Genomic DNA, 11,307 nt, shown 5'->3' with positions numbered 1-11,307 from the left:
AAATCATCCTCACAATTTGCAAAGCATGGTAACCAAGCTTCCATTTACGCTTCAAGACCGATGGCGCCGAGAAGAAAATAAAAGGAGAGTGGTGAGTGGAGTAATCCCTTCCTTTGCCGACTTCGTGAGCTTCGTTAATGCAGAAGCAGGAATTGCGACCGACCCAGTCTTTTCTCGTGAAGCGCTTCGTCGTTTGGATGGCACCTCAGATCGACCTGATCGTTCCAGCAAAGGCAGAGGTAAAAGCTTTGGCAAGTCTAAAACGCCTGGGAGCCATAATGTTACTTCACATCTCGCCTCCAGTCAAGCGACAGACGTGACCACTGACCAACAATCAGGCTCACGCACTCCCATTAGCCTCTGTAAGTTGTGCAACAAGAACCATGACTTGGACGACTGTCTAGACTACTTGAAGAAATCCTTGTCACAAAGGAAAGACTTCCTAAAGATGAAATCACTCTGCTTTGCCTGCTACAGTCCTGGACATAGATCCAACGGTTGTGCCCAGCGAAGGACCTGTAAGAGCTGCTCACGTCGACATCCAACGGGTCTACATGATGATAGCTTCGCCCTCAATCAGGAGGCTTCCAAACAGGCTAGCTCTACTCCTCCGCAACCAAAGGAGAAGGTTTTAAATGCTCAAACGGAGGTGAAAAAGCCCTCTGCCATGTTGTAGGCACCAAAGACTCAGTAGCCGCCGTTCCTGTCGTTCCCGTTAGGCTGAAATCTGCTGAAAGTGAAGTCCTCACTTACGCCATGCTTGACACCTGTAGTACCGGTACGTTCGTTACTGACGACATCGCGACGACCTTGGGGGTGAATGGCGTGAATACACAGCTCATGGTGAAGACTGTCAATGGTACGAAGTTGCACGACTGTAAGGTCCTAAATGGATTAATCGTCACAGACTTAAAGGGCAAGAATCCCATACAGCTACCGAAGATATTCACTAAAGAGGACCTCTGCACACCAACAAATGTGCCTACGCCTGAACTTGCCTATCGTTGGAAACATCTCAGAAACATAGCCAGCAAGCTGCCTGCGCAGTTACCGAACGTCAGGATTGGTCTTCTGATTGGCTCAAATTGCCCGAAAGCTCTCGAACCCATAGACGTATTAGCTGGTGAAGATGGTGGTCCCTTCGCAATCAGGACGTTTGCTGGATGGGAAATAGTGGGCCCTCTGTACATGTGCGACACAGAACATTCAAATGTCAATTGCCATAGAGTTGCTGCTGCGGAAGTTGGTTCAGGCAGATACCTCGACCACCACTTCATGGTAGAGAGCAGAGTTAAGGAAATCGTCACTCCACAAGCACTCAATAAGATGCTCGAACTAGACTTCAGTGAACAAACGGAGGATAAGGAGCAAGAATATTCACGAGAAGACATGAAGTTTCTGAAGATAGTTAGCCAGGGAGTTCGTCACGAGGAGGATCATCATTATGAAATTCCCCTTCCTTTCCGCGATGACAGCCAATGGTTTCCTGACAATAGAGGTCAAGTTCTTCAAAGAGCACTATGGTTAAGAAAGAAGCTTATTAAGAATGAGAAGTTTTACAAGGACTATGTTAACTTTATGAGCAGCATCATTGCCAAGGGATTTGCTCAGAAGGTACCGTCTCATCTTATCCCTGCAAAGACGGGCCAAGTCTGGTACATACCCCATCATGGCGTCTACCATGCCAAGAAGCCGAACAAGAAAAGGGTGGTGTTCGACTGTAGCGCAAGATTTGGAGGAACATCGCTCAACGACAAGTTGCTACAAGGGCCTGACCTGACGAATCGACTTGTTGGTGTCCTTACAAGATTTCGCGAAGAGCCTATTGCGTTTATGGGGGACATTGATGCAAAGTTTCATCAAGTCCGCGTACCAGAAGGCCAGCGAGACTTCCTTCGCTTCCTTTGGTGGCCTGATTGGAGACCTAACACAAGACCTTGAAGAATATCAAATGAATGTCCATTTGTTCGGCGCAGTGTTGTCACCAAGTTGCTCAAATTTAGCGCTGAAGAAAGCCGCAGATGACGCAGAAAAGATTGTTGGAACAGAGGCCGCAGATGTTCCGCGAAAGAACTTTTACGTTGACGACTGTCTGCGCTCCGAAGGAAAAGAAGATACCGCTATCGAAAGGATACGTGACGTACGCCATGCTTGCGCCCTTGGAGGGTTTAATTTAGCCAAGTTCGTTAGCAACAACAAGAACGTTCTCGAAAGTATCCCGCAAGAAGTGCACGCCCCAGAAGTTAGATCGTTAGAATTAGGGAGTGATTATTATCCAGTGGAGAGAGCTCTTGGTGTCCGGTGGGCAATTGAATCGGACATGTTTGGTTTCAGAATTGTCATCAAAGACCAACCGCTAACAAGGAGGGGTATACTATCAACCATATCTTCCGTCTACGACCCCCTGGGTATAGCTGCACCCTTCCTGTTAGTCGGGAAGAAGATATTGCAGGATCTGTGCCGAACGAAGCTAGGATGGGACGACGAGATTTGCGAGGAGTTCCGCGTAGGTTGGGAAAGGTGGAGAGGCCAGTTGCCTGCACTTGAGCGTTTCTCTATGGAACGATGTCTGAAGCCCAAGAACTTTGCCGTCGTCGTCCACAGCTTCTCTGACGCAAGTTCGACTGGTTATGGTCAAGTATCCTACCTTAGAATAGAGAACGAGAGAGGTGACGTCCATTGCGCATTCCTTATAGAGAAGGCTGGAGTTGCTCCCGTGAAGACTATGACTATCCCTCGTTTAGAGTTAACCGCAGCCACTGTATCGGTACGTGTGGTAGAGATGATCACCAGAGAGTTAGACGAACCTGTTAATAGCAGGCACTTCTGGACAGACAGCACAACTGTGTTAAAATACATATGCAACGAAAAGAAGCGTTTTCAAGTCTTTGTCGCCAACCGTGTTCAGACTATACGAGACGCGACAAACCCCTACCAGTGGAGGTACGTTGAGTCCAAAAGGAATCCAGCAGATGACGCTTTCCGTGGTCTTGACGGTCAAGAATTATCCCCGCAGTGTCGTTGGATTACAGGACCGAACTTCTTACGGCTACCTGAGAGTGAGTGGCCTCAAGTCCCTGGAGACTTAGACGATATCCCTGTAGACGACCCTGAAGTTAAAAGGATCTCAGTACACAGCATGGACGTCAATGAGAGCGAGGATTTTCTGACAAGGCTTAACCGGTTTTCCGAATGGCACCGTCTGAAGAAATTTATTGCTTGGATACTCCGTCTCAAGCCCAAGCAAGGTATTACTGACAATGGTAAAAGGAGAGGTGGAAGCGCCACAAAGGTTGAAGTCGTGCCTCTGAGGGTAGAAGAGTTGGATAGAGCTGAGAAGACCATTCTTAAACTTATACAGAGCAGAATGTTTCCTAAAGAAATAGGAGCCTTGCAGAAGATTCAAAGAGCATACCCCAAGGACGATCGCCAATTCGCGAAAGCGAAGAAGTCTGAAATTAGGAAATCAAGTACCCTGTTCCGCCTCGATCCCTTTCTAGACAAGGATGGACTCATCCGCGTTGGTGGCAGACTGGGTAATTCACAGGAGTTAGAGGAAACTTTAAGCATCCGGTTATCCTCCCTAAGAAGAGTTTCATTGTCGAGCTTATCATTCGCGACGCTCATAAGAAAGTCGCTCATGCTGGCAGAGGCATAACGTTGAACGAGCTTAGAAGCCGATATTGGATAGTTAGCGCGAATTCTGCTGTCAGACATCTCATTTCTAAGTGCGTTGTGTGTCGTCGCCTTCGAGGAACAACCGGTGAACAGAAGATGGCTGATCTGCCGGAGGAGAGGATAACAGCTGCCCCTCCCTTCACCTATTGTGGTGTCGATCTGTTTGGTCCCTTTCAAATAAAGCAAGGCAGGAAAGAAGTCAAACGTTATGGGGTACTATTTACTTGTTTAGCCAGCAGAGGAGTGCACATCGAAACAGCAGACGCGCTAGAGACAGATTCCTTCATGAACGCACTACGAAGGTTCATAGCAAGGAGAGGGCCAGTGCGCAAGATCAGATTAGACCAGGGGTATATCCCAGCCAGCGGAGCCATGAAGATTTAGAGATGTTCAATGAACTTTAATGCTTAATCAAGAATTAAGGACATAAGAGTTTTTTCCTAACTCTTAGGGGAGCCAGATGTCACGGCCGCATTCCACGTTGTTATGTTTAGCATTTAATTCTTTGTAAGGTTGCACATTCCTTTCGCATTCTTTTCAGATATCGCTATTCTTTCTGTTAAATTTCTCCGCATAATTTTCTTTGTTCTTAGATCATTTTGTAAGTTTCATAGTCCATTCTAATTCATTTCACTTCAGCGTTCACGGCAACATCGTTGCAGTTTTTCTTGGTTCAACTCTTGTTTGCCATCGTACATTTTTCCGTTCAACTTTCTAGCCACACAACATTTGTAAGTATTTTCGCTTAGTTTCTTTCCGTTTCCTGTATTTTCGTCGTTTCATAGTCGTCATTTGTATTCCTTAGTAATTTGTATTTTGTTTCGCTTTTAGCAACCGTAATCACAATTCGAATTAACAGTAATAAAGACGAGTTGGAACCGTGAACTATCCCTGGATTATTCGCCTATATTTCCTCAAAGTTATTGAATTAAGGCTCTTATACACTCATGTTTTGAGTATTGAGTTTCACTAGACTCAAATAGTTTTTTGAAGATTCAAAATTATAACAAAATTTGAGGAAACAATTAATATCTTGAACCTCAAACGACAAGAGAGAACAAAAACGATTTTTGCATGGCCCTTGCATTTTAGTCTCTTCTGAGTTTGATCGAGACCAAATCAGCGTCAGCAAGTGTTCAATAAATCAGTTTTAGCGCTGTTCTCCATCAGCGCATCATTTAACAGATATGTTCATCGTTGCTGTGAAACATGCTCAAATTTTTCATGTTACACCAATTCTTTTTCATCGAACTAAACTGCTGTTTAACAAACTAAGTAACTATGTAACATGATCACTTTTGAAATTTTTTGCTATCTGTCTATCTATCTACCATTAATTGAAGGGGTGCGTGAAATAAGGCCCTAAGTGACTTTTGATGTAAGGACAAATTTTTATTTTGTTTTACAAGCAAATACCAAGAATGTTGTGTCCCCAGGTAATTAAGGAAATACTGTAACTTGTGAAGTTTTCACTTGAAAATCACCTGCACTGTCCATCTTCTACAAAATTCACAATGGACAAACTGGGATTGACACTGTGAAGAATTTGAACCTCTGGATCAAGTGGGACGACATGTTAATGATATAGCTTACAAGGTCCTATTTCCCATACCGACCACTATAAATGTTCATATTTTCCCAGAGCAATAAGAGAATGGAACTTCTTACCTAATGAGGCAAAGTATGGGCAAATAGGACCTTGTAAGCTATTTACATTTTACAAAGAATGTATCAGTAAGCTGTCATATCAGAGTCATGATAACAAGCGAAAGTTGGTCACTGTAAAACGACACCAAACTATGGACTTACCTCCAATAAGATTTGTGAAAAACTAATTACACAAAAAAGTTCTCTGTTTTCTTGTCTCTGAACTCAAGGCACTCAACTCGAACCTCAATACTCCAGGCTTTTGAGTTTTGAGGATCGAGTCACGACATTTAAGTTTCAAGGCACTGTCAACTTACTTTTGCCCGGTACTGGCTCCTAAAGTAGTGGTATGCAGAGTTCTGGTTAAGTGCCAGCAGCTGGCTAAAAAACATCTACTTCAGATTTTGACCCCCTTGATTTTCAGTGAAGAGGGTTATGAGTTTATTTACTTTAATAAGCCTAATGGTGCGGCCTACTTTTATGTCCTACATCTGCTCTGAAATTTAGTGACAACCCTAGCCTAGGTATAATGAGATACTTAAAAATATGAGAAAAATAATTGCCAGTCATCTTACAAAATTTACATGACATAAATTGAGACAAATTTACTGAAGCCATACAGTCTTGAAAAGGTTGTCAAACCTGGATTGTTTTCAAAACAATAGAGTCTTACCTGTCAGGTTGGGGAAACCACACTAATTTGAAAACAGTTACTATTTTGGTACAGTTCCCCATCAACATTCTTTGCCATTTTACTGAATTAATACTCATCAGTTACTTTGAAAAGGTATACTACTTTCTTGGTTCACATGAATTGTGCTGTTTTTTTCCTCGCTGACAAAACTGAAAATGGTGGCATACCCTTAAATCTTCCCCCAAATCGCACTAATAAAACTTTTGTACCAGGGAATGAAATCACTATTACATAAAAACCTGGAAACAACTTGATTGATTCTGTGTAAACACTTTGAAACTCAATAGACCGATTTCAATGTATTAAAATTCTCACTTGGCACAAAGGCTTAGGGGGAAAACACAAAAGAAATAAATCATTCAGATATGAACCTCGTTATAATTTCCTTTGTTTCATTCCCCTAAACTTCAGAGCCAAGTAAGAATTTTAAATTATATAACAAAATTGACCTTTTGTTAGCAATGTAGTTTTGAGGTCATGAGACTGTTTGTGTAAACACACACTTAATAAATTAAAATAATATAACCTTATTCAAACAACAAGCCTTGTAAATCCTTGTAACAAGTAAGTTACCACTTACCAAAAACGGATTGTATAATACATCTAACAACAGGTTCACAAGTAATCCAAATCCTTTTAAAATCCAGAAAATCTCATTGAATGGCTGAACAATGTACAGAACGTAAACAAAAGCTGCTATGAAACAAACCATGATGAAGACACGGATCTTTTGTACAACAAAAGACCCAACAATGTCTGAAACCTTATTGGCCAACTGGAATGGCACCATCATCGCTCCTAGCACCACAGGAGTTTTAGATTCTCGCAACGAACGGAGAAATCCTCGAACAATTTGCGTTAGTTTCCACTTAAACGGATACAAGAACGCTCCACATAGTGCAGCCCACAAAAGAGGTCGAAGAAAAGGCTCCAACACATAGTACACTGCAATAGCAGCACAGACACTCAGCGCCACGAAAACCAGAGCCGCCGTGTTGTAGAAGGCAAGTTTCAAGGCCTTTTCGTTTTGTTGTACGCCCACAGATGTCAACACAGCGGAAAATGGAGAACTAAGAGCCTCAAAACTTGACGGCCTACGAGTTGACTTGTACGCTGCCATTCTGAAAAACACCCAGGGATTCAAAACAGCGCACTGGTCAGCTGAATGCAGAATATGTTTTCCTTATTATCCAAAAATGGCCATGCGAGTGACGTATTATTACGCGCATAGTCTGGCACCAAGTCCTCATCTTCATTAAACATGGCGTACCATTCTGCGAAGGCAATTGACGATCTACGATTCAAAGATGACGGGCTTGCCACTGTTACTTCCGAAGAACAAGTGAAAGTAGAAAAGTTAGTGGCAAAAAATTATTCTGCTTACTTACGCGTGGTAAATATAGCCCCGGAAGTTCCATTGTTTCGCCAGAAACATGTCCAGTACCTCAAACGAGGTCTTCATCATTTGTCAGAAGCTTACGAATGTCTGGACGCTAGTAGACCGTGGCTTTGCTACTGGATTTTGCATGGACTGGAATTACTCAGTGAAGCAATAACTGCGGAAGAAAGCTTTCACACTGCTGATTTTCTCAAGCGCTGTCAAGATCCCTTAGGGGGCTTTTCAGGAGGTCCCCAACAAATTCCTCACCTTGCTCCTACGTATGCAGCCGTTTGCGCACTTTGCATTCTTGGAACTAAAGAGGCTTATGGCATCATAGACCGACCTAAGCTGAAATCATTCTTGTTAAGTTGTCGCACACCAGAAGGGGCATTTACAATGCATCGTGATGGTGAGGTTGACATCAGAGGCGCATACTGTGCGGTGGTTGCAGCACATCTAACCAATGTCACAACCCCAGATTTATTTGAGGGTACAGCAGAGTGGATTGCTAAATGCCAAACCTATGAGGGTGGATTTTCAGGGGAGCCTGGGTTAGAAGCCCATGGGGGTTATACATTCTGTGGTTATGCTGCACTGGTGTTGTTAGGGAAACAAGATATGATTGACAACAAGCGCCTGCTTCGCTGGGTGGCAAGCCGTCAGATGCGTCTTGAGGGTGGCTTCCAAGGTAGAACAAACAAATTGGTTGATGGCTGCTATTCGTTTTGGCAAGGTGGAGTTTTTCCTTTACTTCATACTGTTGTTGATGCCAGTGGTGACAGAAGTTTATTGAGTGACGAGAAGTGGATGTTTGATCAAGTAGCTCTTCAGGATTATCTGTTGATAAACTGTCAACTGCACCATGGGGGATTAATTGATAAACCTGGAAAATCACGAGATTTTTATCACACATGCTACTGTTTAAGTGGTCTGTCAGTGGCTCAACACTTTGTACGGAGGCGTCACACTAACCTAACCATCGTAGGTGGACAAGATAACATGCTGGCTCCTGTGCACCCAGTTTTCAACATTGGTGTCCAGTGCACAGTTCAAGCATTGGAATACTTTAGAAAACAACCACTTCTATGAGAACAATCATATTGAACTGAGCTATTTTTATTTTAAAATTGACGCCTTCACCTTGAAATTTAGACTAAATTTAAAGGGTGGCAAACGACTAAATCAAGACTGTGAGACAATGAGTCTAGCATATTTCTATGGGAGCTTGAGTCTTTATGAACTTTTAAAATGTCAAACTGAGACTATGGCTCTTCATAAATGTGAGGCTGAGACTTTTTAAACATTTGAAATTTGAGCCCAAGACATTCACAGAGCAGCTATCAAATCGTAGCTAATCTCTTAATCTTTAAAATTAATTGAAACTCCATTTGGCTAATTTGTAAAAAAATTTAAGACTTTGAGACCAAGAGCGATGTTTACAACATAGGACAGTTAGACCCATAATATTTTTTTGGGAGACCCATACCGTTTGGAAAACTAACTTCTACCCCTAGTTTGCAATGTGTACAATATTTTATTAAAGTAAAGGTGCAGCTTATGTTTTATGCAGTGTATATTAGGCTTCTGCTATATTGAACATATGAGAAAAGAGTTTGGGAAAAAGGTTAGTTAGAGATGCTAGTAAATCATTGCACAGGAATGTTCAATGGAAATGGCTATCCATGAAGGTTAACATATTTTCTCTATTTACAGAATATACTTCTGGTACTTGCTATTTTTGTCTACTGTTATTGTGGTGACTAACACCAGAGCAGAATACCAGAGCTATATTGTTCATATAGCTATGTTTAGTAAAAGTGCCCTCAACATAGGATCTACTAGTATGTAAAAGACAATAGCTCAAGTGAGTGTTATACAACTCTATTTGAACCCAGCAGAGCAGGGCATATTGTGCTGTTGTTTTCTTTCTTTCTTTCTTTCTTTCTTTCTTTCTTTCTTTCTTTCTTTCTTTTATTGCATTTGCATAGAAATTCATTTCTATAGACATTTTACAGAAGCATCTTTGGCTCTATAAGAAATATACACAGTCCTGTTAATTATGTTTCAGGTGTCTCCCTAGGGTTTTAAGCTTGTGTGCACACTGATGAAGCAAACTTTAGTGATGTGTGCGCATGCTGACACAAGCTCAAACAAAACGGCGAACAAGTCAACAATGCAGCTCAAATTACAGCCCCAAGTGGAAACAGAAAAAAACATTTAAAGAAAATATTATCTGGAATAGTTTTATAAACCGAGGCGATATATTGATATTTGTTTCCACAAAGATAAGCAAGGTTGTAAATTTCTTCCAATTAGTTTACGCAAACAAGTTTTTGTGCAAGTGCCAAAAACTACAAATTTGCAAAAAGCAAAGAGTCTGCCTTTGTAACCTCTACCTTTTTTTGTTGTTAAAGATTTTTCAGATAAGTTGCTATCTGCTGTAAAAATTTCAGAAGATTTGACACAAACAAAATGGAAAACAAATATTTTAATCAAAGCCTAGTACACTGTATATGCTATCAAATGCCCGTGATTGAGTAATTCTAACTCAAGACAGAAAGGAATTGTTTTACCAGCAAGTGGTCGAGGACACAGTTTTGTTCTTGATTATTACAATTTGTGGGATTTTGATGAATTAGTAGTGAGAAAACAAGAAATTTGGCTTTCAATGTGTAACATAGGGCACATCATACTATAAGTGAAAACCCCATGGAGCCAGTTAAAACTCATTTCCAATTTTATCTGTCTAAACGAGAAACCTACAGTCCTCCATTTCATTAATTGAGATTGTTTTTAATTGTCTATTGCGTATTCGGCCTTATGCGCCGACTGGTGCGTGGAGAATTGATGATGATGATTGTGTATTCAATGTCTATTTTGTAATTTATAGATTATCTTACCTTGGGGGAGTTAGGTCACAATTGCAACGAAAGTTCAGTTCCTTTCTCCTGCCACACCCCCCTCCCTACCTCCCCCACTTACTTCCCATTTATTTGCTATTAGTTGATATATGTTAAATTTTGTTATTATCTCTAGTAAGCCTTATTGACATTGTAATTGTTGTGACAAATGCGTTAAACTAAATAAACTAACTGTTGTCTGCAAGTGGTAGTGTGAGTTACAAGCCAGTCTTTCTGCAATACAGTGTCGGGGGATAATCCTTGGCTGTTATCCATTTCTTGCAGAAGCCTTGAATATATCCCCACTGAAAATAGTTAATCATACTTTTCTTACATCTACCAAATATGGCAATCAGCGCCTATTTCTGGTGTGATTTTTGGTGAGTTAGTCAGGTGTGAGATCAGCCCCCTTCACAAAGGAAGTGAAGGCGGTGTTTATATTTTGTGGGTGTGTTGCGTATTACTCTCCCCATAAAATTGTCAAATAAAAGTGCATTTTTTTTTCTCCAAAAAGGAACTCCTTCAACATGACTAGTAATCAGGGGGTGTTAAAGAGAGGGTTGAAAGGGAGGGAGGTCTAACCTCCGTCGTTTTTAGAGGACTCATAATACCTCCTCCCCTCAAACCCCTGCTCAACTAAGCGCCACATTCCCTTCCTCTGCTAAGCCAATCATATCGAACCTTCTAAAATCTGGAAGGTTGACCTTGATCTCAGTACGCCTCTCGCGGAAATAGTGAAAAACATCACGGCGGAGGCAGAACTTGACCGAGCTTTTAGCACCGTGAGCTCTACGTTCAAATTTTTTCGTTTGAATGCCTATCAACTGGCTGCAATAAAGGAGTTCATGAGGGGAAAGAGCAATATTTTCGTCAACTTGCCGACTCGCACTTTGACTCAACTGTTAAATTATTCCATGTTCCACTTCGATATAGAGTTGCTAGTCTGTGTTTTGGCTAGACCGTTTCGTTTTACACTTTCCTGTTCCAGAAAAGAAAGTTGAACAGTT

General features: G+C 41.6%; 2 protein-coding genes across 3 annotated transcripts in view; one reads left to right on the top strand and one right to left on the bottom strand.

The window, feature by feature from the left end:
* The window catches only part of LOC146488541 (transmembrane protein 245-like), a 50,326-nt gene extending 43,123 nt beyond the window's left edge, over positions 1-7,203 (bottom strand). For both annotated transcript variants that reach the window (XR_014866362.1, XM_085118144.1), the window contains exon 1: positions 6,600-7,203. Coding sequence is in view for 1 of the 2 variants with exons in the window: in XM_085118144.1 (XP_084974270.1) it covers positions 6,600-7,139 (540 nt within the window). In the remaining variant the exon portion in view is untranslated. The remainder of the gene's footprint in view (positions 1-6,599) is intronic.
* Positions 7,204-7,237: 34 nt separating this feature from the next.
* Positions 7,238-10,505, top strand: LOC146488540 (protein farnesyltransferase subunit beta-like). The gene has a single exon (XM_085118161.1). It carries the CDS (start codon positions 7,281-7,283, stop codon positions 8,487-8,489), a length of 1,209 nt encoding a protein of 402 aa, XP_084974287.1. The 5' UTR covers positions 7,238-7,280; the 3' UTR covers positions 8,490-10,505.
* Positions 10,506-11,307: the final 802 nt, after the last annotated feature.

The sequence above is a fragment of the Pavona decussata genome, unplaced genomic scaffold (genome assembly GCF_977016875.1).
Source record: "Pavona decussata unplaced genomic scaffold, jaPavDecu1.1 SCAFFOLD_9, whole genome shotgun sequence".
NCBI classification, from domain to species: Eukaryota; Metazoa; Cnidaria; class Anthozoa; order Scleractinia; family Agariciidae; genus Pavona; species Pavona decussata.
Note: the sequence above shows the minus strand (reverse complement) of the source record. Positions and strands in the feature narration are given on the sequence as shown.

Excerpts from the sequence above, each read along its gene's own strand:
- LOC146488540 (XM_085118161.1), top strand. The coding sequence starts at position 7,281 with ATGGCGTACCATTCTGCGAAGGCAATTGACGATCTACGATTCAAAGAT.